General features: G+C 49.2%; 1 protein-coding gene across 2 annotated transcripts in view; it reads right to left on the minus strand.

The window, feature by feature from the left end:
• Window positions 1–26,511, minus strand: part of UBE2G2 (ubiquitin conjugating enzyme E2 G2) — a 123,296-nt gene that overhangs the window by 25,727 nt on the left and 71,058 nt on the right. For both annotated transcript variants that reach the window (XM_063933079.1, XM_063933078.1), the window contains exon 2: window positions 7,516–7,551. In XM_063933079.1, the coding sequence (XP_063789149.1) occupies window positions 7,516–7,551 (36 nt within the window). The remainder of the gene's footprint in view (window positions 1–7,515; window positions 7,552–26,511) is intronic.

Below are 26,511 nucleotides of genomic sequence, written 5' to 3' on the forward strand. Positions count from 1 at the left end.
CTACTGGTGTGCACTGGCTCCTCCCTCTATGCCCCTCCTCCAGACCTCAGTTAAGGAAACTGTGCCCGGAAGAGCTGACATTACAAGGAAAGGATTTTGGAATCCAGGGTAAGACTCATACCAGCCACACCAATCACACCGTATAACTTGTGATAAACTTACCCAGTCAACAGTATGAACAACAACAGAGCATCAAACAATGGATGCCAACATAACATAACCCTTTATTAAGCAATAACCACATACACGTATTGCAGAAAGTCCAAACTTGGGACAGGCGCCCAGCATCCACTACGGACTACGAGAAATAGATTTACCGGTGAGTAAAATCTTATTTTCTCTAACGTCCTAGTGGATGCTGGGGACTCCGTAAGGACCATGGGGATTATACCAAAGCTCCCAAACGGGCGAGAGAGTGCGGATGACTCTGCAGCACCGAATGGGCAAACTCAAGGTCCTCCTCAGCCAGGGTATCAAAACTTGTGGAACTTTGCAAATGTGTTTGAACCCGACCAAGTAGCAGCTCGGCAAAGCTGTAATGCCGAGACCCCTCGGGCAGCCGCCCAAGAAGAGCCCACCTTTCTCGTGGAATGGGCCTTCACTGATTTTGGATGCGGCAACCCAGCCGCAGAATGAGCCTGCTGAATCGTGCCACAGATCCAGCGAGCAATAGTTTGCTTTGAAGCAGGAGCACCCAGCTTGTTGGATGCATACAGGACAAACCGCGAGTCAGTCTTCCTGACTCCAGCCGTTCTGGTCACATAAATCTTCAAAGCCCGGACTACGTCAAGCAACTTGGAATCCTCCAAGCCACCAGTAGCCGCAGGCACCACAATAGGTTGGTTCAAATGAAAGGATGACACCACCTTTGGCAGAAATTGCGGACGAGTCCGCAATTCTGCCCTATCCATATGGAAAACCAGATAGGGGCTTTTACATGACAAAGCCGCCAATTCTAACACACGCCTAGCCGAAGCTAAGGCCAACAGCATGACCACTTTCCACGTGAGATACTTTTTAGCTCCACGGTCTTAAGTGGCTCACACCAGTGGGATTTCAGGAAACTCAACACCACGTTAAGATCCCAAGGTGCCACTGGTGGCAAAAAAATGGGGCTGAATATGCAGCACTCCTTTAACAAACGTCTGGACCTAAGGCAGTGAAGCCAGTTCTTTTTGGAAGAAAATGGATAGGGCCGAAATCTGGACCTTTATGGACCCTAATTTCAGGCCCATAGTCACTCCTGACTGGAGGAAGTGCAGGAATCGACCCAGCTGGAATTCCTCTGTAGGGGCCTTCCTGGCCTCACACCAAGCAACATATTTTCATATACGGTGATAATGCTTTGCTGTCACATCCTTCCTAGCCTTTATCAGCGTAGGAATAACTTCATCCGGAATGCCTTTTTCCGCTAGAATCCGGCGTTCAACCGCCATGCCGTCAAACGCAGCCGCGGTAAGTCTTGGAACAGACAGGGCCCTTGTTGTAACAGGTCCTGTCTGAGAGGCAGAGGCCACGGGTCCTCTGTGAGCATTTCTTGCAATTCCGGGTACCAAGTCCTTCTTGGCCAATCCGGAGCAATGAGTATTGTTCTCACTCCTCTTTTTCTTACAATTCTCAGCACCTTTGGTATGAGAGGAAGAGGAGGAAACACATAGACCGACTGGAACACCCACGGTGTTACTAGTGCGTCCACAGCTATCGCCTGAGGGTCCCTTGACCTGGCGCAATATCTTTTTAGCTTTTTGTTGAGACGGGACGCCATCATGTCCACCTGTGGCAGTTCCCATCGATTTGCAATCTGCATGAAGACTTCTTGATGAAGTCCCCACTCGGGTGGAGGTCGTGCCTGCTGAGGAAGTCTGCTTCCCAGTTGTCCACTCCCGGAATGAACACTGCTGACAGTGCTAGTACGTAATTCTCCGCCCAACGAAGAATCCTGGTGGCTTCTGCCATTGCCACCCTGCTTCTTGTGCCGCCCTGACGGTTTACATGGGCCACTGCCGTGATGTTGTCTGACTGAATCAGCACTGGTTGGTTTTGAAGCAGAGGTTCCGCTTGACTCAGGGCGTTGTACACGGCCCTTAGTTTCAGGATATTGATGTGCAGACAAGTCTCCTGACTTGACCACAGCCCCTGGAAGTTTCTGCCTTGAGTGACTGCCCCCCATCCTCGGAGGCTTGCATCCGTGGTCACCAGGACCCAGTGCTGTATGCCGAACCTGCGGCCCTCGAGGAGGTGAGCACTTTGCAGCCACCACAGAAGAGACACCCTGGCCCTGGGGGACAGGGTGATCAGCCGATGCATCTGAAGATGCGATCCGGACCACTTGTCCAACAGATCCCAATGAAAGATCCTCGCATGGAACCTGCCGAAGGGAATGGCTTCGTATGACGCCACCATCTTTCCCAGGACACGCGTGCAGTGATGCACCGATACCCGTTTTGGTTTTAGGAGGCCTCTGACCAGAGTCACGAGCTCCTGAGCCTTCTCCTCCGGGAGAAACACCCTTTTCTGGTTTGTGTCCAGAATCATGCCCAGGAAGGGCAGACGCGTCGTAGGAATCAGCTGCGACTTTGGAATATTCAGAATCCAGTCGTGCTGTTGCAACACTTCCTGAGAGAGTGCTACGCTGATCAGCAACCGCTCCCTGGACCTCGCCTTTATAAGGGGATCGTCCAAGTATGGGATAATCGTAACCCCTTGCTTCCAAAAGGAGCACCATCATTTCCGCCATCACCTTGGTAAATATTCTCGGTGCCGTGGACAGGCCAAACGGCAACGTCTGGAATTGGTAATGACAGTCCTGTACCACAAACCTGAGGTACTCCTGATGAGGTGGATAAATGGGGACATGCAAGTAAGCATCCTTGATGTCCAGAGACACCATAAAATCCCCCTCCTCCAGGCTTGCAATGACCGCTCTGAGCGATTCCATTTTGAACTTGAATCTTTTCAGATAAATGTTCAGGGATTTTAAATTCAATATGGGTCTGACCGAACCGTCCAGTTTCGGTACCACAAACATTGTGGAATAGTATCCCCTTCCTTGTTGAAGGAGGGGAACCTTTACCACCACCTGCTGGAGATATAACTTGTGAATTGCCGCTAACACTACTTACCTTTCTATGGGGGAAGCTGGCAGGGCCGATTTGAGATAACGGTGAGGGGGCATCACTTCGAATTCCAGCTTGTATCCCTGAGACACAATCTGTATAACCCAGGGATCCACCTGTGAGCGAACCCACTGGTGGCTGAAATTTCGGAGACGCGCCCTCACCGCTCCTGGCTCCTGTGGAGCCCCAGCGTCATGCGGTGGATTTAGTGGAAGCCGGGGAGGACTTCTGTTCCTGGGAACTAGCTGTGTTGTGCAGCTTCTTTCCTCTACCCCTGCCTCTGGCCAGAAAGGACGCACCTCTGACCTTCTTGCTTCTCTGTGATCGAAAGGACTGCTTTTGGTAATACTGTGCTTTCTTAGGCTGTGAGGGAATATATGGCAAAAAGTTTGACTTCCCAGCCGTAGCTGTGGAAACTAGGTCCGAGAGACCGTCCCCAAACAATTCCTCACCCTTGTAAGGTAACACATCCATGTGCTTTTTGGAGTCGGCATCACCTGTCCATTGCCGAGTCCACAGGACCCTTCTGGCAGAAATTGACATTGCATTTATTCTAGAGCCCAGTAGGCAAATGTCCCTCTGGGCATCCCTCATATATAGGACAGCGTCTTTTATATGCCCCAGGGTCAGTAAAATGGTATCCTTGTCTAAGATATCCATTTCCTCAGACAGATTATCCGTCCATGCTGCTACAGCACTACACATCCAGGCCGACGCAATAGCCGGCCTCAGTACAGTACCTGAGTGTGTACAAACAGACTTCAGGATACTTTCCTGCTTCCTATCTGCAGGATCCTTTAGGGCGGCCGTATCCTGTGACGGCAGGGCCACCTTTTTAGATCAGCGTGTCAGAGCTTTATCTACCCTAGGGGAGGATTCCCAGCGCATCCTGTCCGTTGGCGGGAAAGGGTACGCCATAAGTAACCTTTTGGAAATCAGCACTTTCTTACTGGGGGAATCCCATGCTTTTTCACATAATTCATTTAACTCATGTGAAGGGGGAAAAGTCACCTCTTGCTTTTTCTCCCCATACATATATACCCTTTTGTCAGGGACAGGGTTTTCCTCCGGTATGTGCAATACATCCTTCATTGCTATAATCATGTATCGGATGGCTTTAGTCATTTTAGGCTGCAACTTTGCCTCATCGTCATCGACACTGGAGTCAGACTCCGTGTCGACATCTGTGTCAACCAACTGGGATAGTGGGCGCTTTTGAGACCCTGACGGCCTCTGAGCTGCAGAATCAGACACGGGTTGAGACCCTGACTGATTATCCAACCTTTTATGCAACAAGCTTACATTATCATTTAACACCTTCCACATATCCATCCAATCAGGTGTCGGCGCCGTCGGCGGCGACACCACAGTCACTTGCACTTGTTCTGCCTACACGTAACCGTCCTCGTCAAACATGTCGACACAAACGTACTGACACACCGCACACACACAGGGAATGCTCTAATTGAGGACAGGACCCCACAAGGCCTTTTAGGGAGACAGAGAGAGAGTATGCCAGCACACACCCCAGCGCTATATAACCCAGGGATTACACAGTAACTTAGTGTTTACCCAGTAGCTGCTGTTTATGATAATTTTGCGCCTAAATTTATGTGCCCCCCCTCTCTTTTTACCCTTTTTCTACCTTGATACTGCAGGGGAGAGCCTGGGGAGCTTCCTCTCAGCGGAGCTGTGAAGAGAAAATGGCGCTGGTTAGTGCTGAGGAAGAAGGCCCCGCCCCCTCAGCGGCGGGCTTCAGTCCCGGGTCTGTGTAATAAAATGGCGGGGGCTCGTACATATATACAGTGCCCAGCTGTATATATGTGTCTTTTTGCCAAGAGGTATCCTAATTGCTGCCCAGGGCGCCCCCCCCCCCTGCGCCCTGCACCCTACAGTGACCGGAGTGTGTGGGTAGTGTGGGCGCAATGGCGCACAGCTGCAGTGCTGTGCGCTACCTCATGTGAAGACAGGAGTCTTCTGCCGCCGATTTCGATGTCTTCTTGCTTCTGCCGGCTTCTGACTTCTGGCTCTGCGAGGGGGACGGCGGCGCGGCTCCGGGAACGGACGACAAGGTCAGGTCCTGTGTTCGATCCCTCTGGAGCTAATGGTGTCCAGTAGCCTAAGAAGCGCAACCTAGCCGCAGTTAGTAGGTTTGCTTCTCTCCTCTCAGTCCCACGTAGCAGAGAGTCTGTTGCCAGCAGAAGCTCTCTGAAAATAAAAAAACCTAACTAAAATACTTTCTTATTAGCAAGCTCAGGAGAGCTCACTAAAAGCACCCAGCTCTGTCCGGGCACAGATTCTAACTGAGGTCTGGAGGAGGGGCATAGAGGGAGGAGCCAGTGCACACCAGATAGTACTAAATCTTTCTTAGAGTGCCCAGTCTCCTGCGGAGCCCGTCTATTCCCCATGGTCCTTACGGAGTCCCCAGCATCCACTAGGACGTTAGAGAAATTAGGATTTTAATAATAAAATGTCAAACAGATTGTCACTTAAATCCATTTTGTTGACATTTTTAATGCATCCTGTCTTGTGCTTTATCACTTACCTGGAGCACTTACAGACCAGATGTCGACCTACCCACATAACTGAAGCTGGACTGTGAGAATAAATTCTGTATTTCCAGGACTGTGACTACAGTAGGAGCAGGATAGGTATAAAAGGCCTTTTGAATCCCCCCCCAATAAGTACAACCAACAGGCCCCATTCCAGTAGCTCTGATTCCAGCAAATACTGATGGCTGCAGGCACCCAAGTAGAATAGCCCGGGATATTGGAAACAGCGCTGTGTGGAGTTGCCAAAGCAGGTTTTCCGAGATCCCGCACAGCAAAAATCTTCAAAGATTTTCCAGGATCTCATACATTGAGAATTGTTTGCAGCAGGTGTGAAGATGCCACAAACCACAGCGATCCCACCATGAAAACCCCACAGTTCTACCTGCTGAGAGAAGGCTTAGAACAATTTTATATCTAGAGTTTTCCTTTAAGACTCTAACCAATTGGTATACGTTTGGCAGGACATCACTTTACTTGTGGTCTCAAATGATGTAAACGATCAAACCAGTCTTAAAAACACGATCAACAGATCCGATTATATTACAAGGAACGCAATTGATTTTTTGGGCACCTGGCGGAGCTATTCAATTGTTGTGCGGATCAGACACGAGTGCTGTGGACACCCATTAGTGCTCGCATCCACCCGAGGTGGCGAGCAGAAATGTGCAAAAAGTACGGCTTTGCGCACATTTTCGGCAGCGCGCCCAATAGATTAGACAGGTCTAGCAGTTTTACGCATCTAAACACAGTGCACGGAAAATAATGGCCACCCAATTACTCTCAGTGATCAGCAAAAAAATTAATATCGTCCTGTCACTTTAGCTGGGAGATTGGGTGTGAGAGGGTATGTGAAAACAATTGAATTTGACCCCTAGAAGTTTTATAATGTGTCAGATGAACTAAATAACTTTTTTTTATGTCAATTAAAGGGATTGCAATCAATTTTACAGATAAGGTTTGTTTGGTCAATTTAACTACACTTTCTATGGTTCATCCAATAATGAATTCTACCTAATGAATGGAACCCCAGAAATGTATTTCAGATTAAACTGGACTGTTACCTGAAAAAGAAATGTCTTCGTTGTGTCTGTCACATGGGAGTATGTGCTAGAAAAGAAATTATTATCTCACTGTTTAGCCTACGAACAAATCTAGGGTGTTATGGGCCCTACACACTGGGCGAAAATACTGAAAGATATGAACGTTCTCGTTCATTAATGAACGAGATACCGTTCATATCTTTCAGTGTGTAGGCACCAGCGATGAACGATGCGCGGCCCCGCGCTCGTTCATCGCTGGTGCCCCGTCGCTTGTGCATGCAGGCCAGTATGGACGATCTCATCCATATTTGCCTGCACTGCTATGGAGCCGGGTGACGGGGGGAGTGAAGAAACTTCACTCCCGCCGTCACTGCCCCCCACCCCCAGCCGCCGGGTCGCCCGTATCCGTCGTCTGGCAGCTCGGTGGCGGATCGACAAATGTGTAGGGCGCATTAAACTGCTTTGTCTTCTGTCTGTTCCTAACCATGCCACAATAAGGTCAGTTCCCCTGGAATTCTGTGCACACGGTCCCACACCGCAGTCCCTGAGGGAACAGGGATGGCGGACGTGATCCTGCTGATACTGGGTCCATTTATTAACATATATTAAGGACGTAGCTCATTAGAAAACAGTTTAAAAGCAAAAGCTAGTTTGGATTTTCCACTGGAAAGGTAATAATCAGTGGACAAATGTAATTCCCAAGTTCTGTAAGTTAGAGAATAGGAACATCACCATATGGGTGAGCATCTGATTGTCAGGAGTGTCCTGGAGTGAACCTTAGGAGTGAGATTTATGGTGAAGACGTACCTGCCACAATTCCCTCAGGTGGGTTCAGCGTCAGCTCTGTAATACAGACAGAAAGAGCGAGTGAGACATGACTGTGTTATTTATTATCCTGCACACTTTGGCTGGAGTCAGGCAAGTGCCTTGATTTCTAGCAAGTTTCATCTAGAAAAACCTTGGCGTTTACAGCGATTAAATTGTTCATTATCGATGCTTTGAAGTGAACTGGAAATCATCCTTGTCATAGGGGAACAATTATGCTCAGAAAACATTACACGCAGAATCTTTGGAGTTTTACATCAAAAAACTTTTTACAATGTAAAAACAAAAATGTATCAGGACGAATTAAATTGATCAACACAGTTTTCACAGGAATAAACAGGACTTTACCGCGATTCATTGCCTGATGGTGCTTTCGGGCAATTCAATCGGTTCCCGTTTTTTTTCCGCATAAGGGGGGCATTGCGAGTTGGTCGCTAGCTGCTTTCGTTCGCTGCGCAGCGATCAGGCAAAAAAATGGCACTTCTGCGCATGCGCGTTGTACTATTTCAACGAATGATGTCGTTTCACACAGGGTCTAGTGATGCTTTTCAGTCGCACTGCTGGCCGCAGAGTGATTGACATGAAGTGGTCGTTTCTGGGTGTCAACTGACCGTTTTCAGGGAGTGTTCGGAAAAACGCAGGCGTACCAGGAAAAACGCAGGCGTGGCTGGGCGAACACAGGGCGTGTCCGTAACGTCAGAACAGGAACTGAACAGTCTGAAGTGATCGCAAGCGCTGAGTAGGTCTGAAGCTACTCTGAAACTGCACAAAATTATTTTGTAGCCGTTCTGCGATCCTTTCGTTCACACTTCTGCTATGCTAAAATACACTCCCAGTGGGAGGCGGCATAGCGTTTGCATGGCTGCTAAAAACTGCTAGCGAGCGAACAACTCGGAATGAACCCCAACAACTGCACCGTTTTCGTGCAAGAAACACAGGATCTGGGATATGTTCCCGGATCACGTTCACACTTGTGAAAATGCGTCAGGAATTTTTTTTTGTCTCCTGCCTCCAGGCAGGTTAAAAAAAAAAATCCCCGATACTGCCGGCTATCAGGAGTAATTGAATAAGCCGCCAGGGATCATTCAGCCGTGGTAATTATTATTATTATTTTCAGTATCTTTTATTTTAGAAGTATTATACTATCATATTCAAGTATACACCAAAATGAAAGAGTAGCAAAACTACTCTGTTCACACAATGTTGAGGACTATGGGGGTTATTCAGGTTTCTTAGCAAACCAAAAAAAGTACACTAATGAGCAAAACCATGGCCCTCATTCCGAGTTGATCGGTCGCAAGGCGAATTTAGCAGAGTTACACACGCTAAGCCTACGCCTACTGGGAGTGTATCTTAGCTTCTTAAAATTGCGAACGATGTAATCGCAATATTGCGATTACAAACTACTTTGCAGTTTCTGAGTAACTTCAACCTTACTCTGCCTGTGCGATCAGTTCAGTGCTTGTCGTTCCTGGTTTGACGTCACAAACACACCCAGCGTTCGCTCAGACACTCCCCCGTTTCTCCAGCCACTCCTGCGTTTTTTCCGGAAACGGTAGCGTTTTCAACCACACGCCCATAAAACGCCGTGTTTCCGCCCAGTAACACCCATTTCCTGTCAATCACATTACGATCGCCGGAGCGATGAAAAAGCCGTGAGTAAAAATACTATCTTCATTGTTAAATTACTTGGCGCAGTCGCAGTGCGAATATTGCGCATGCGTACTAAGCGGATTTTCATTGCGATGCGATGAAAAATACCGAGCGAACGACTCGGAATGAGGGCCCATGTGCACTGCAGGATGGGCAGATATAACATGTGCAGAGAGAGTTAGATTTGGGTTGGTTATATTGTTTCTGTGCAGGGTAAATACTGGTTGCTTTATTTTGACACTGCAATTTAGGTTTCAGTTTGAACACACCCCACCCAAATCTAACTCTCTCTGCACGTTACATCTGCCCCACCTGCACTGCACATGGTTATTAGTGTGCTTTTTTGGTTTGCTAACAAACCTGAATAAGGCCCTATTTCCCTATTACAGTGTTTTGCATACTATAATATACTGAGAATTTAGCTTTAGTGTCCCTTAGATAATCACCTAATTGAGACTGTTACTCAACGCCAACATTTTATACCCATTATAAAGCAAGGCACATAGGTGGTCATTCCGAGTTGTTCGCTCGCTAGCAGTTTTTAGCAGCCGTGCAAACACTATGCCGCCTCCCACTGGGAGTGTATTTTAGCTTAGCAGAAGTGCGAACGAAAGGATCGCAGAGCTGCTACAAAGTTTTTTTGTGCAGTTTTAGAGTAGCTCAAAACCTACTCAGCGCTTGCGATCACTTCAGACTGTTCGGTTCCTGTTTTGACGTCACAAACACGCCCTGCGTTCGCCCAGCCACTCCTGCATTTTCCGAACACTCCCTGAAAACGGTCAGTTGACACCCAGAAACGCCCACTTCATGTCAATCACTCTGCGGTAACCAGTGCGACTGAAATGCATCGGCTAGACCCTGTGTGAAGCTACATCGGTCGTTGTAATAGTACGTTGTGCGTGCGCATTGCGCCGCATGCGCAGAAGTGCCGTTTTTTTAGCCTGATTGCTGCACCGCAAACGAAAGCAGCTTGCGAACAACTCGGAATGACCTCCATATTCAATTATGAATTGCTTATGTCACAGTATTGGAAAACAAAAAAGAAGAACAGGCCAAGCCGGCTCCCCCCCCCCCCCCACACACATAAATTTCCTTTCTATACGTACGGCAATTTGTGGGTGCATAATAACAAGACTGCTGTCACACAGTGTCTTGCTAGATAATGAGCTGGCACGGAACACAGAGATTTCAAAGGCTTGAGCCTACTCTCTTACCCACATCCCATGTATAATTACTATTTTGAAGCTGTGCCTTGTTTACATGCATTATTAGTGGAAGGGTTTTGTGTTCCTGCGGTTTCCAACCTTCAAACCTTTACCAGGAAACTTTGAAGTTTGTAGAGGCTGTGACTTAATGGCCAGGAGAAAGGTGGAGAGCTGATAGATACTGGTACAGTCAGCTGCTTGTCACTGGGCTGCAGGACAGGAGTGCCAGACCTCTGAATCACAGGGTACAACGTGGCTGGACATTACACACGTAACCACTTATTCCAGATGGGAGGCCCTCAGATATAAAGCAGCAGCCCGTGACAGATGGCTAAACGACGGCTGACCTGAACTTTATAATGGTCTGAGTCAGCCTTTTAATTATAAAGGGCTACAATGGGAATTCTGTCCTCTCCTTTGTAAAAAAACAAAAACAAAAAAACAGCTATAGCCAGTCCTGCTCTTATCACCGCTCAAACATCGCCCATGTGCATAAAAAAAAATCAGAGCAGCGTTTACCTGTAAATCAGCCCCACAGTGCCATTGTGTCTATATAAGAAAAGGGAAGAAGTCCAACGCAGTCCTTAAGGGCCCCATACACTTATGCGACCACGTGTCGCAGGCGATCGCCCCGGCAGCCTCCCGGAGGGCAGGATTGGCCAAGATACATCGTATGCTGTCCTTTTGCATACGATGTATCTTGGGTCGATCCTGGGCGATCCCAGCCATCCGCCAGGTCGGACCTGATTGAATGTGCAGCACATTCAATCTGGAGGATCCGATACGATGCTCACGGGAACGCGCATCGGAGCGGATACACCTCCAAAATGCCCGATTTCATCCGATATATCGGGCCGAATGCCTGAAATCGGATGAAAATAAGATTTTACTCACCGGTAAATCTATTTCTCGTAGTCCGTAGTGGATGCTGGGGACTCCATAAGGACCATGAGGAATAGACGGGCTCCGCAGGAGACAGGGCACTTTAAGAAAGATTTAGCACTACTGGTGTGCACTGGCTCCTCCCTCTATGCCCCTCCTCCAGACCTCAGTTAGGGAAACTGTGCCCGGAAGAGCTGACAGTACAAGGAAAGGATTTTGGGAATCCAGGGTAAGACTCATACCAGCCACACCAATCACACCGTATAACTCATGATAAACTTACCCAGTTAACAGTATGAACAACAACAGAGCATCAGGTCACCCTGATGCACCATAACATAACCCTTATTTAAGCAATAACTATATACAAGTATTGCAGACAGTCCGCACTTGGGACGGGCGCCCAGCATCCACTACGGACAACGAGAAAATAAGAATTTACTCACCGGTAATTCTATTTCTCGTAGTCCGTAGTGGATGCTGGGAACTCCGTAAGGACCATGGGGAATAGCGGGCTCCGAAGGAGGCTGGGCACTCTAGAAAGATTTATGACTACCTGGTGTGCACTGGCTCCTCCCACCATGATCCTCCTCCAAGCCTCAGTTAGGACACTGTGCCCGGACGAGCTGACATAATAAGGAAGGATTTAGAATCCCGGGTAAGACTCTTACCAGCCACACCAATCACACCGTACAACTCGTGATACTATATCCAGTTTGACAGTATGAAAACAACTGAGCCTCTCAACAGATGGCTCAACAATAACCCTTTAGTTAACAATAACTATTTACAAGTATTGCAGACAATCCGCACTTGGGATGGGCGCCCAGCATCCACTACGGACTACGAGAAATAGAATTACCGGTGAGTAAATTCTTATTTTCTCTGACGTCCTAGTGGATGCTGGGAACTCCGTAAGGACCATGGGGATTATACCAAAGCTCCCAAACGGGCGGGAGAGTGCGGATGACTCTGCAGCACCGAATGAGAGAACTCCAGGTCCTCCTCAGCCAGGGTATCAAATTTGTAGAATTTTGCAAACGTGTTTGCCCCTGACCAAGTAGCTGCTCGGCAAAGTTGTAAAGCCGAGACCCGTCGGGCAGCCGCCCAAGATGAGCCCACCTTCCTTGTGGAATGGGCATTCACAGATTTTGGCTGTGGCAGGCCTGCCACAGAATGTGCAAGCTGAATTGTACTACAAATCCAGCGAGCAATAGACTGCTTAGAAGCAGGAGCACCCAGCTTGTTGGGTGCATACAGGATAAACAGCGAGTCAGATTTTCTGACTCCAGCCGTCCTGGAAACATATATTTTCAGGGCCCTGACAACGTCTAGCAACTTGGAGTCCTCCAAATCCTTAGTAGCCGCAGGCACCACAATAGGCTGGTTCAGGTGAAACGCTGACACCACCTTAGGGAGAAATTGGGGACGAGTCCTCAATTCTGCCCTATCCATATGGAAAATCAGATAAGGGCTTTTACATGATAAAGCCGCCAATTCTGACACTCGCCTGGCTGAAGCCAAGGCCAATAACATGACCACTTTCCACGTGAGATATTTCAGATCCACGGTTTTTAGTGGCTCAAACCAATGTGACTTTAAGAAACTCAACATCACGTTGAGATCCCAAGGTGCCACAGGAGGCACAATTGGGGGCTGAATATGCAGCACTCCATTCACAAATGTCTGAACTTCAGGTACTGAAGCTAGTTCTTTTTGAAAGAAAATCGACAGAGCCGAGATCTGTACTTTAATGGAGCCTAGTTTTAGGCCCATATTCACTCCTGCTTGCAGGAAATGCAGAAATCGACCTAGTTGAAATTCCTCCGTTGGGGCCTTTTTGGCCTCGCACCATGCAACATATTTCCGCCATATGCGGTGATAATGCTTTGCCGTAACATCTTTCCTTGCCTTAATAAGCGTAGGAATGACTTATTCCGGAATACCCTTTTCCTTTAGGATCCGGTGTTCAACCGCCATGCCGTCAAACGCAGCCGCGGTAAGTCTTGGAACAGACAGGGCCCCTGCTGTAGCAGGTCCTGTCTGAGCGGTAGAGGCCACGGGTCCTCTGAGAGCATCTCTTGAAGTTCCGGGTACCACGCTCGTCTCGGCCAATCCGGAACCACGAGAATGGTGTTTACTCCTCGCTTTCTTATTATTCTCAATACCTTTGGTATGAGAGGCAGAGGAGGGAACACATAAACCGACTGGTACACCCACGGTGTCACCAGAGCGTCCACAGCTACCGCCTGAGGGTCCCTTGACCTGGCGCAATATCTTTTTAACTTTTTGTTGAGGCGGGACGCCATCATGTCCACCTGTGGTTTTTCCCAACGGTTTACCAGCATCTGGAAGACTTCTGGATGAAGTCCCCACTCTCCCGGGTGGAGGTCGTGTCTGCTGAGGAAGTCTGCTTCCCAGTTGTCCACTCCCGGAATGAACACTGCTGACAGTGCTAGTACATGATTCTCCGCCCATCGGAGAATTCTTGTGGCTTCTGCCATCGCCATCCTGCTTCTTGTGCCACCCTGTCGATTTACATGGGCGACTGCCGTGATGTTGTCTGACTGGATCAGCACCGGCTGGTGTAGGAGCAGGGATTTTGCTTGACTTAGGGCATTGTAGATGGCCCTTAGTTCCAGAATATTTATGCGATCCGGACCACTGGTCCAACAGGTCACACTGAAAGATTCTGGCATGGAACCTGCCGAAGGGAATTGCTTCGTAAGAAGCCACCATCTTTCCCAGGACCCGCGTGCAGCGATGCACTGATACCTGTTTTGGTTTCAGGAGGTCTCTGACTAGAGATGACAACTCCCTGGCTTTCTCCTCTCCGGGAGAAACACTTTTTTCTGGACTGTATCCAGAATCATACCCAGGAACAGTATCATTTCCGCCATCACCTTGGTAAATACCCTCGGTGCCGTGGACAGTCCAAACGGCAGCGTCTGGAATTGGTAATGGCAATCCTGTACCACAAATCTGAGGTACTCCTGGTGAGGATGGTAAATGGGGACATGCAAGTAAGCATCCTTGATGTCCAGGGATACCATGTAATCCCCCTCTTCCAGGCTCGCAATAACCGCCCTGAGCGATTCCATCTTGAACTTGAATTTTTTTATGTATGTGTTCAAGGATTTCAAATTTAAAATGGGTCTCACCGAACCGTCCGGTTTCGGTACCACAAATAGTGTGGAATAATAACCCCGGCCTGGTTGAAGTAGGGGTACCTTGATTATCACCTGCTGGGAATACAGCTTGTGAATTGCCGCTAGCACCGCCTCCCTGTCTGAGGGAGCAATCGGCAAGGCAGATTTTAGGAACCGGTGGGGTGGAGATGCCTCGAATTCCAGTTTGTACCCCTGAGATACTATTTGAAGGATCCAGGGATCCACCTGTGAGCGAGCCCACTGATCGCTGAAATTCTTGAGGCGGCCCCCCACCGTACCAGGCTCCGCCTGTGGAGCCCCACCGTCATGCGGCGGACTTGGCAGAAGAAGCGGGGGAGGACTTTTGCTCCTGGGAACCTGCTGTTTGTTGCAGCCTTTTTCCCCTACCTCTGCCTCTGGATAGAAAAGACCCGCCTTTTCCACGCCTGTTTTTCTGGGTCCGAAAGGACTGAACCTGATAAAACGGCGCCTTCTTAGGCTGTGAGGGGACATGGGGTAAAAATGCTGACTTCCCAGACGTTGCTGTGGAAACTAGGTCCGAGAGACCATCCCCAAATAATTCCTCACCTTTATATGGCAACACTTCCATGTGCCTTTTAGATTCTGCATCTCCTGTCCACTAGCGAGTCCATAAGCCTCTCCTAGCAGAAATGGACAATGCACTAACTTTAGATGCCAGTCGGCAGATTTCCCTCTGTGCATCTCTCATATATAAGACTGAGTCTTTTATATGGTCTATGGTTAACAGGATCGTGTCTCTGTCTAATGTGTCAATATTTTCTGACAGTTTATCTGACCACGCAGCGGCAGCACTGCACATCCAAGCTGACGCAATAGCTGGCCTAAGTATAATGCCTGAGTGTGTATATACAGACTTCAGGTTCAAAAAACCAAATAAGACAGCGCTTCTCACTTTGTATAAATTGAATTCCTTTTACTTTTAAATATACACAATTAATACAGTCAGATACCGGCCAGTATCAATATACACATTAAATTAAAAATATACAATAAAAACAATTGACAAAGAATATAACATTTTATCTAGAGCGCATTGGTATCGTCTTTCTATCAGCAGGTTCCTTGAGGGCGGCCGTATCCGGAGACGGTAGTGCCACCTTTTTTGACAAACGTGTGAGCGCTTTATCCACCCTAGGAGGTGTTTCCCAACGTGACCTTTCCTCCGGCGGGAAAGGGAACGCCATTAGTACCTTCTTAGGAATTACCAATTTTTTTTATCAGGGAAAGCCCACGCTTCTTCACACACTTCATTTAATTCATCTGATGGGGGAAAAACTACGGGTAGTTTTTTCTCCCCAAACATAACCCTTTTTAGTGGTACCTGTATTTATATCAGAAATGTGTAACACCTCTTTCATTGCCTCAATCATGCAGTGAATGGCCTTAGTGGGCATCAGATTAGACTCATCGTCGTCGACACTGGTGTCAGTATCAGTGTCGACGTCTGCGGTCTGAGGTAGCGGGCGTTTTAGAGCCCCTGATGACCTGTGCGACGCCTGGACAGGCACGAGCTGAGAAGTCGGCTGTCCCACATTTGGCATGTCGTCAAATTTCTTATGTAAGGAGTCTATACGTGCACTCATTTCTTTCCATAAGCTCAACCATTCAGGTGTCTGCCCCGCAGGGGGTGACATCCCTTCTAAAGGCATCTGCTCCGTCTCCACATCATTATCCTCATCAAACATGTCGACACAGCCGTACCGACACACCGCACACACACAAGGAATGCTCCAACAGAGGACAGGACCCACAAAAGCCCTTTGGGGGGACAGAGTGAGAGTATGCCAGCACACACCAGAGCGCTATATAATGCAGGGACTAACTGAGTTATGTCCCCTATAGCTGCTTTTTCTATATAATTTATACAGCGCCTAAATTTAGTGCCCCCCCTCTCTTTTTTTTTTTTTTTTTACCCTTGTAGTGTAGACTGCAGGGGAGAGCCAGGGAGCTTCCTTCCAGTGGATCTGTGAAGGAGAAATGGCGCCAGTGTGCTGCAGGAGATAGCTCCGCCCCTTTTCCGCGGCCTATTCTCCCGCTTTTTTCTGGATTCTGGCAGGGGTATTTTCCACATATATAGCCTCTAGGGCTATATATTGTGGTATTTTTGCCAGCCAAGGTGTTTTTATTGCTGCTCAGGGCGCCCCCCCCCCAGCGCCCTGCACCCATCAGTGACCGGAGTGTGAGGTGTGCATGAGGAGCAATGGCGCACAGCTGCAGTGCTGTGCGCTACCTTGGAGAAGACTGATGTCTTCTGCCGCCGATTTTCCGGACCTCTTCTGGCTCTGTAAGGGGGACGGCGGCGCGGCTCCGGGACCGAACACCAAGGACTGGGCCTGCGGTCGATCCCTCTGGAGCTAATGGTGTCCAGTAGCCTAAGAAGCCCAATCCGGCTGCAAGCAGGCGAGTTCGCTTCTTCTCCCCTTAGTCCCTCGCTGCATTGAGCCTGTTGCCAGCAGGTCTCACTGAAAATAAAAAACCTAAGTCTATCTTTCTTTCTAAGAGCTCAGGAGAGCCCCTAGTGTGCATCCAACCTCGGCCGGGCACAAAATCTAATTGAGGCTTGGAGGAGGGTCATGGTGGGAGGAGCCAGTGCACACCAGGTAGTCAAATCTTTCTAGAGTGCCCAGCCTCCTTCGGAGCCCGCTATTCCCCATGGTCCTTACGGAGTTCCCAGCATCCACTAGGACGTCAGAGAAATAGATTTACCGATAAGTAAAATCTTATTTTCTCTAACGTCCTAGTGGATGCTGGGGACTCCGTAAAGGACCATGGGGATTATACCAAAGCTCCCAAACGGGTGGGAGAGTGCGGATGACTCTGCAGCACCGAATGAGCAAACACAAGGTCCTCCTCAGCCAGGGTATCAAACTTGTAGAATCTTGCAAAAGTGTTTGAACCCGACCAAGTAGCAGCTCGGCAAAGCTGTAATGCCGAGACCCCTCGGGCAGCCGCCCAAGATGAGCCCACCTTCCTTGTGGAATGGGCTTTTACTGATTTTGGATGCGGCAATCCAGCCGCAGAATGAGCCTGCTGAATCGTGTTACAGATCCAGCGAGCAATAGTTTGTTGGATGCATACAGGATAAACAGCGAGTCAGTTTTCCTGACTCCAGCCGTTCTGGCTACATAAATCTTCAAAGCCCTGACTACATCTAGTAACGAGTAGCCGCAGGCACCACAATAGGTTGGTTCAAATGAAAAGATGACACCACCTTCGGCAGAAATTGCGGACGAGTCCGTAATTCTGCCCTGTCCATATGGAAAACCAGATAGGGGCTTTTACATGATAAAGCCGCCAATTCTGACACACGCCTAGCCGAAGCTAAGGCCAATAGCATGACCACTTCCCACGTGAGATATTTTAAGTCCACGGTCTTAAGTGGCTCAAACCAGTGAGATTTCAAGAAACTCAACACCAAGTTAAGATCCCAAGGTGCCACTGGTGGCACAAAAGGGGGCTGAATATGCAGTACTCCCTTTACAAACGTCTGAACTTCAGGAAGAGAAGCCAGTTCCTTTTGAAAGAAAATGGATAGGGCCGAAATCTGGACCTTAATGGACCCTAATTTTAAGCCCATAGTCACTCCCGACTGTAGGAAGTGAAGGAAATGGCCCAGCTGGAATTCCTCTGTAGGGGCCTTCCTGGCCTCACACCAAGCAACATATTTTCGCCATATACAGTGATAATGTTTTGCTGTCACGTCCTTCCTAGCCTTTATCAGCGTAGGAATAACCTCATCCGGAATGCCTTTCTCCGCTAGGATCCGGCGTTCAACCGCCATGCCGTCAAACGCAGCCGCGGTAAGTCTTGGAACAGACAGGGCCCCTGTTGAAACAGATCCTGTCTGAGAGGCAGAGGCCATGGGTCCTCTGTGAGCATTTCTTGCTGTTCCGGATACCAAGTCCTTCTTGGCCAATCCGGAACAATGAGTGTTGTTCTCACTCCTCTTTTTCTTACGATTCTCAGCACCTTGGGTATGAGAGGAAGAGGAGGAAACACATAAACCGACTGGAACACCCACGGTGTCACTAGTGCGTCCACAGCTATCGCCTGAGGGTCTCTTGACCTGGCGCAATACCTTTGTAGCTTTTTGTTGAGGCGGGATGCCATCATGTCCACCTGTGGCAGTTCCCATCGATTTGTAATCTGTGTGAAGACTTCTTGATGAAGTCCCCACTCTCCCGGGTGGAGGTCGTGCCTGCTGAGGAAGTCTGCTTCCCAGTTGTCCACTCCCAGAATGAACACTGCTGACAGTGCTTGCTCGTGATTCTCCGCCCAGCTAAGAATTCTGGTGGCTTCTGCCATCGCCACCCTGCTTCTTGTGCCGCCCTGGCGGTTTACATGAGCCACTGCGGTGATGTTGTCTGACTGAATCAGCACCGGTTGGTTGCGAAGCAGCGGCTCCGCTTGACTCAGGGCGTTGTATATGGCCCTTAGTTCCAGGATATTGATGTGCAGACAAGTCTCCTGACTTGACCACAGCCCCTGGAAGTTTCTTCCCTGAGTGACTGCCCCCCACCCTCAGAGGCTTGCATCCGTGGTCACCAGGACCCAGTCCTGTATGCCGAACCTGCGGCCCTCGAGAAGGTGAGCACTCTGCAGCCACCACAGAATTTACACCCTGGCCCTGGGGGATAGGGTGATCAGCCGATGCATCTGAAGATGCGATCCGGACCACTTGTCCAACAGATCCCACTGAAAGGTCCTCGCATGGAACCTTCCGAAGGGAATGGCTTCGTATGACGCCACCATCTATCCCAGGACTCGCGTGCATTGATGCACCGACACCTGTTTTGGTTTTAAGAGGTCTCTGACCAGAGTCACGAGCTCCTGGGCCTTCTCCTCCGGGAGAAACACCTTCTTCTGGTCTGTGTCCAGAATCATGCCCAGGAAGGGCAGTCTCGTCGTAGGAATCAGCTGCGACTTTGGAATATTCAGAATCCAGCCGTGCTGTTGTAACACCTCCTGAGAGTGTGCTACGCTGATCAGCAACTGCTCTCTGGACCTCGCCTTTATGAGGAGATCGTCCAAGTATGGGATAATTGTAACTCCTTGCTTTCGCAGAAGCACCATCATTTCTGCCATTACCTTGGTAAATATTCTCAGTGCCGTGGACAGACCAAACGGCAACGTCTGGAATTGGTAATGACAGTCCTGTACCACAAATCTGAGGTACTCCTGATGAGTTGGATAAATGGGGACATGCAGGTAAGCATCCTTTATGTCCAGAGACACCATAAAATCCCCCTCTTCCAGGCTCGCAATGACCGCCCTGAGCGATTCCATCTTGAACTTGAACCTTTTCAGGTAAATGTTCAGGGATTTTAAATTCAATATGGGTCTGACCGAACAGTCCGGTTTCGGAACCACAAACATTGTGGAATAGTAACCCCTTCCCTGTTGAGGGAGGGGAACCTGTACCACCACCTGCTGGAGATATAACTTGTGAATTGCCGCTAACACTACTTCCCTTTCTATGGGGGAAGCTGGCAGGGCCGATTTGAGGTAACGGTGAGGGAGCATCACTTCGAAATCCAGCTTGTATCCCTGAGACACAATCTGTATAGCCCAGGGATCTACCTGTGAGCGAACCCACTGGTGGCTGAAATTTCGGAGACGCGCCCCCACCGCTCCTGGCTCCACCTGTGGAGCGCCAGCGTCATGCGGTGGTTTTAGTGGAAGCCGGGGAGGACTTCTGTTCCTGGGAACTAGCTGTATTGTGCAGCTTCTTTCCTCTACCCCTGCCTCTGGCAAGGAAAGACGCACCTCGGACTTTCTTGCCTCTTTGTGATCGAAAGGACTGCATTTGGCAATACGGTGCTTTCTTAGGTTGTGAGGGAATATATGGCAAAAAAATAAGAATTTACTTACCGATAATTCTATTTCTCGGAGTCCGTAGTGGATGCTGGGGTTCCTGAAAGGACCATGGGGAATAGCGGCTCCGCAGGAGACAGGGCACAAAAAGTAAAGCTTTATGATCAGGTGGTGTGTACTGGCTCCTCCCCCTATGACCCTCCTCCAAGCCTCAGTTAGGTACTGTGCCCGGACGAGCGTACACAATAAGGAAGGATTTATGAATCCCGGGTAAGACTCATACCAGCCACACCAATCACACCGTACAACCTGTGATCTAAACCCAGTTAACAGTATGATAACAGCGGAGCCTCTGAAAAGATGGCTCACAACAATAATAACCCGATTTTTGTAACTATGTACAAGTAATGCAGATAATCCGCACTTGGGATGGGCGCCCAGCATCCACTACGGACTCCGAGAAATAGAATTATCGGTAAGTAAATTCTTATTTTCTCTATCGTCCTAGTGGATGCTGGGGTTCGTGAAAGGACCATGGGGATTATACCAAAGCTCCCAAACGGGCGGGAGAGTGCGGATGACTATGCAGCACCGAATGAGAGAACTCCAGGTCCTCCTTAGCCAGGGTATCAAATTTGTAGAATTTTACAAACGTGTTCTCCCCCGACCACGTAGCCGCTCGGCAGAGTTGTAATGCCGAGACCCCTCGGGCAGCCGCCCAAGAAGAACCCACCTTCCTTGTGGAGTGGGCTTTTACCGATTTTGGCTGTGGCAGGCCTGCCACAGAATGTGCAAGCTGAATCGTACTACAAATCCAGCGAGCAATAGTCTGCTTAGACGCAGGAGCGCCCAACTTGTTGGGAGCATATAGTATAAACAGCGAGTCAGATTTCCTGACTCCAGCTGTCCTTGAAATGTATATTTTTAAAGCTCTGACAACGTCCAACAACTTGGAGTCCTCCAAGTCGCTTGTAGCCGCAGGCACTACAATAGGTTGGTTCAGATGAAATGCTGACACCACCTTAGGGAGAAAATGCGGACGAGTCCGCAGTTCTGCCCTGTCCGAATGGAAAATCAGATATGGGCTTTTGTAAGATAAAGCTGCCAGTTCTGACACTCTCCTGGCCGAAGCCAGGGCTAGTAGCATGGTCACTTTCCATGTGAGATATTTCAAATCCACAGTTTTTAGTGGTTCAAACCAATGAGATTTGAGAAAGTCCAAAACAACATTGAGATCCCACGGTGCCACTGGAGGCACCACAGGGGGCTGTATATGCAGCACTCCCTTAACAAAAGTCTGGACTTCAGGAACTGAAGCCAATTCTTTTTGGAAGAAAATCGACAGGGCCGAAATTTGAACCTTAATAGATCCCAATTTGAGACCCATAGACAATCCTGATTGCAGGAAATGTAGGAATCGACCCAGTTGAAATTCCTCCGTCGGAGCACTCCGATCCTCGCACCACGCAACATATTTTCGCCAAATGCGGTGATAATGTTGCGCGGTTACTTCCTTCCTTGCTTTAATCAAAGTAGGAATGACTTCTTCCGGCATGCCTTTTTCCTTTAGGATCCGGCGTTCAACCGCCATGCCGTCAAACGCAGCCGCGGTAAGTCTTGAAACAGACAGGGACCCTGCTGAAGCAAGTCCCTTCTCAGAGGTAGAGGCCACGGATCTTCCGTGATCATCTCTTGAAGTTCCGGGTACCAAGTCCTTCTTGGCCAATCCGGAACCACTAGTATCGTTCTTACGCCTCTTTGCCGTATAATTCTCAATACTTTTGGTATGAGAGGCAGAGGAGGAAACACATACACCGACTGGTACACCCAAGGCGTTACCAGCGCGTCCACAGCTATTGCCTGCGGATCTCTTGACCTGGCGCAATACCTGTCCAGTTTTTTGTTGAGGCGAGACGCCATCATGTCCACCATTGGTCTTTCCCAACGGGTTACCAGCATGTGGAAAACTTCTGGATGAAGTCCCCACTCTCCCGGGTGAAGGTCGTGTCTGCTGAGGAAGTCTGCTTCCCAGTTGTCCACTCCCGGGATGAACACTGCTGACAGTGCTATCACATGATTCTCTGCCCAGCGAAGAATCCTTGCAGCTTCTGCCATTGCACTCCTGCTTCTTGTGCCGCCCTGTCTGTTCACATGGGCGACTGCCGTGATGTTGTCCGACTGGATCAACACCGGTTTTCCTTGAAGCAGAGGTTCTGCCTGGCTCAGAGCATTGTAGATTGCTCTTAGTTCCAGAATGTTTATGTGAAGAGACGTTTCCAGGCTCGACCACACGCCCTGGAAGTTTCTTCCTTGTGTGACTGCTCCCCAGCCTCTCAGGCTGGCGTCCGTGGTCACCAGGATCCAATCCTGTATGCCGAATCTGCGGCCCTCCAATAGATGAGCACTCTGCAACCACCACAGAAGAGATACCCTTGTCCTTGGAGACAGGGTTATCCGCTGGTGCATCTGAAGATGCGACCCTGACCATTTGTCCAACAGATCCCTCTGGAAAATTCTTGCGTGGAATCTGCCGAATGGAATTGCTTCGTAAGAAGCCACCATTTTTCCCAGGACTCTTGTGCATTGATGTACAGACACCTTTCCTGGTTTTAGGAGGTTCCTGACAAGCTCGGATAACTCCTTGGCTTTTTCCTCCGGGAGAAAAACCTTTTTCTGAACCGTGTCCAGAATCATCCCTAGGAACAGCAGACGTGTTGTCGGAATTAACTGGGATTTTGGAATATTCAGAATCCACCCGTGCTGTTTTAGCACTTCTTGAGACAGTGCTAATCCCATCTCTAGCTGTTCTCTGGACCTTGCCCTTATTAGGAGATCGTCCAAGTATGGGATAATTAATACGCCTTTTCTTCGAAGAAGAATCATCATCTCGGCCATTACCTTGGTAAAGACCCGAGGTGCCGTGGACAATCCGAACGGCAGCGTCTGAAACTGATAGTGACAGTTCTGTACGACGAACCTGAGGTACCCCTGGTGTGAGGGGTAAATTGGAACGTGGAGATACGCATCCTTGATGTCCAAGGATACCATAAAGTCCCCTTCTTCCAGGTTCGCTATCCCTGCTCTGAGTGACTCCATCTTGAACTTGAACTTCTTTATGTACAGGTTCAAGGATTTCAGATTTAGAATAGGTCTTACCGAGCCATCCGGCTTCGGTACCACAAATAGAGTGGAATAATACCCCTTTCCTTGTTGTAAAAGGGGTACCTTGACTATCACCTGCTGAGAGTACAGCTTGTGAATGGCTTCCAAGACCGTCACCCTGTCGGAGGGGGACGTTGGTAAAGCAGACTTCAGGAAACGGCGAGGTGGATCCGTCTCTAGTTCCAACCTGTACCCCTGAGATATTATCTGCAGGATCCAGGGATCTACCTGCGAGTGAGCCCACTGCGCGCTGAAATTCTTGAGACGACCCCCCACCGCCCCCGAGTCCGCTTGAGAAGCCCCAGCGTCATGCTGAGGCTTTTGTAGAAGCGGGGGAGGGCTTCTGTTCCTGGGAAGGAGCTGCCTGTTGCTGTCTCTTCCCCCTTCCTCTGCCTCGTGGCAGATATGAATATCCCTTTGCTCTCTTGTTTTTAAAGGAACGAAAGGGCTGCGGTTGAAAAGTCGGTGTCTTTTTCTGTTGGGGAGTGACTTGAGGTAAAAAGGTGGATTTCCCGGCTGTAGCCGTGGCCACCAAATCCGATAGACCGACACCAAATAACTCCTCCCCTTTATACGGCAAAACTTCCATATGCCGTTTTGAGTCCGCATCGCCTGACCACTGTCGCGTCCATAAACTTCTTCTGGCCGAAATGGACATAGCACTTACCCGTGATGCCAGTGTGCAGATATCCCTCTGTGCATCACGCATATAAAGAAATGCATCCTTTATTTGCTCTAAAGACAGTAAAACATTGTCCCTATCCAGGGTATCAATATTTTCAATCAGGGACTCTGACCAAGCTACCCCAGCACTGCACATCCAGGCTGTCGCTATAGCTGGTCGTAGTATAACACCTGTATGTGCGTATATACTTTTTTGGATATTTTCCATCCTCCTATCTGCTGGATCTTTAAGTGCGGCCGTCTCAGGAGAGGGTAACGCCACTTGTTTTGATAAGCGTGTGAGCGCCTTGTCCACCCTAGGAGGTGTTTCCCAGCGCGCCCTAACCTCTGGCGGGAAAGGGTATAAAGCCAATAACTTCTTTGAAATTAGCATTTTTTTATCGGGGGCAACCCACGCTTCATCACACACCTCATTTAATTCATCTGATTCAGGAAAAACTATAGGTAGTTTTTTCACACCCCACATGATACCCTGTTTTGTGGTACCTGTAGTATCAGCAATATGTAACGCCTCCTTCATTGCCAAAATCATATAACGTGTGGCCCTACTAGAAAATACGGTTGATTCGTCACCGTCGCCACTGGAATCAGTGCCTGTGTCTGGGTCTGTGTCGACCGACTGAGGCAAAGGGCGTTTTACAGCCCCTGACGGTGTTTGAGGCGCCTGGACAGGCACTAATTGATTGTCCGGCCGTCTCATGTCGTCAAACGACTGCTTTAGCGTGTTGACACTATCCCGTAATTCCATAAATAAAGGCATCCATTCTGGTGTCGACCCCCTAGGAGGTGACATCCCCATATTTGGCAATTGCTCCGCCTCCACACCAATATCGTCCTCATACATGTCGACACACACGTACCGACACACAGCAGACACACAGGGAATGCTCTTAACGAAGACAGGACCCCACTAGCCCTTTGGGGAGACAGAGGGAGAGTTTGCCAGCACACACCAAAAGCGCTATATATGACAGGGATAGCCTTATAATAAGTGCTCCCTGTATAGCTGCTTTAATAATATAGTTTTGCCACAATTTTGCCCCCCCTCTCTTGTTTTACCCTGTTTCTGTAGTGCAGTGCAGGGGAGAGCCTGGGAGCCTTCCTGACCAGCGGAGCTGTGTGAGGAAAATGGCGCTGTGTGCTGAGGAGATAGGCCCCGCCCCTTTTTCGGCGGGCTCGTCTCCCGCTCTTTAGTGGATTCTGGCAGGGGTTAAATATCTCCATATAGCCCCCGGAGGCTATATGTGAGGTATTTTTAGCCAAAAAAGGTTTTCATTTGCCTCCCAGGGCGCCCCCCTCCCAGCGCCCTGCACCCTCAGTGACTGCCGTGTGAAGTGTGCTGAGAGGAAAATGGCGCACAGCTGCAGTGCTGTGCGCTACCTTAAGAAGACTGAGGAGTCTTCTGCCGCCGATTCTGGACCTCTTCTCGTTTCAGCATCTGCAAGGGGGCCGGCGGCGAGGCTCCGGTGACCATCCAGGCTGTACCTGTGATCGTCCCTCTGGAGCTAATGTCCAGTAGCCAAGAAGCCAATCCATCCTGCACGCAGGTGAGTTCACTTCTTCTCCCCTAAGTCCCTCGTTGCAGTGATCCTGTTGCCAGCAGGACTCACTGTAAAATAAAAAACCTAAGCTAAACTTTTCTAAGCAGCTCTTTAGGAGAGCCACCTAGATTGCACCCTTCTCGGCCGGGCACAAAAATCTAACTGAGGCTTGGAGGAGGGTCATAGGGGGAGGAGCCAGTACACACCACCTGATCATAAAGCTTTACTTTTTGTGCCCTGTCTCCTGCGGAGCCGCTATTCCCCATGGTCCTTTCAGGAACCCCAGCATCCACTAGGACGATAGAGAAATTTGAATTCCCAGTCGTAGCTGTGGAAACTAGGTCCGAGAGACCGTCCCCAAACAATTCCTCACCCTTATAAGGTAAAACCTCCATGTGCTTTTTTGAGTCGGCATCACCTGTCCATTGCCGAGTCCACAGGACCCTTCTGGCAGAAATTGACATTGCATTTATTCTAGAGCCCAGTAGGCAAATGTCTCTCTGGGCATCCCTCATATATAGGACAGCGTCTTTTATATGCCCCAGGGCCAGTAATATAGTATCTTTGTCCAAGGTATCAAATTCCTCAGACAGAGTATCTGTCCATGCTGCTACAGCACTACACATCCAGGCCGACGCAATTGCCGGCCTCAGTAGGGTACCTGAATGTGTATAAACGGACTTCAGGATACCTTCCTGCTTTCTATCCGCAGGATCTTTTAGGGTGGCTGTATCCTGTGACGGCAGGGCCACCTTCTTAGATAAGCGTGTCAAAGCTTTGTCTACCCTAGGGGAGGATTCCCAGCGTAACCTGTCCGTTGGCGGGAAAGGATACGCCATAAGTAAC

The sequence above is a fragment of the Pseudophryne corroboree genome, chromosome 7 (genome assembly GCF_028390025.1).
Source record: "Pseudophryne corroboree isolate aPseCor3 chromosome 7, aPseCor3.hap2, whole genome shotgun sequence".
NCBI classification, from domain to species: domain Eukaryota; kingdom Metazoa; phylum Chordata; class Amphibia; order Anura; family Myobatrachidae; genus Pseudophryne; species Pseudophryne corroboree.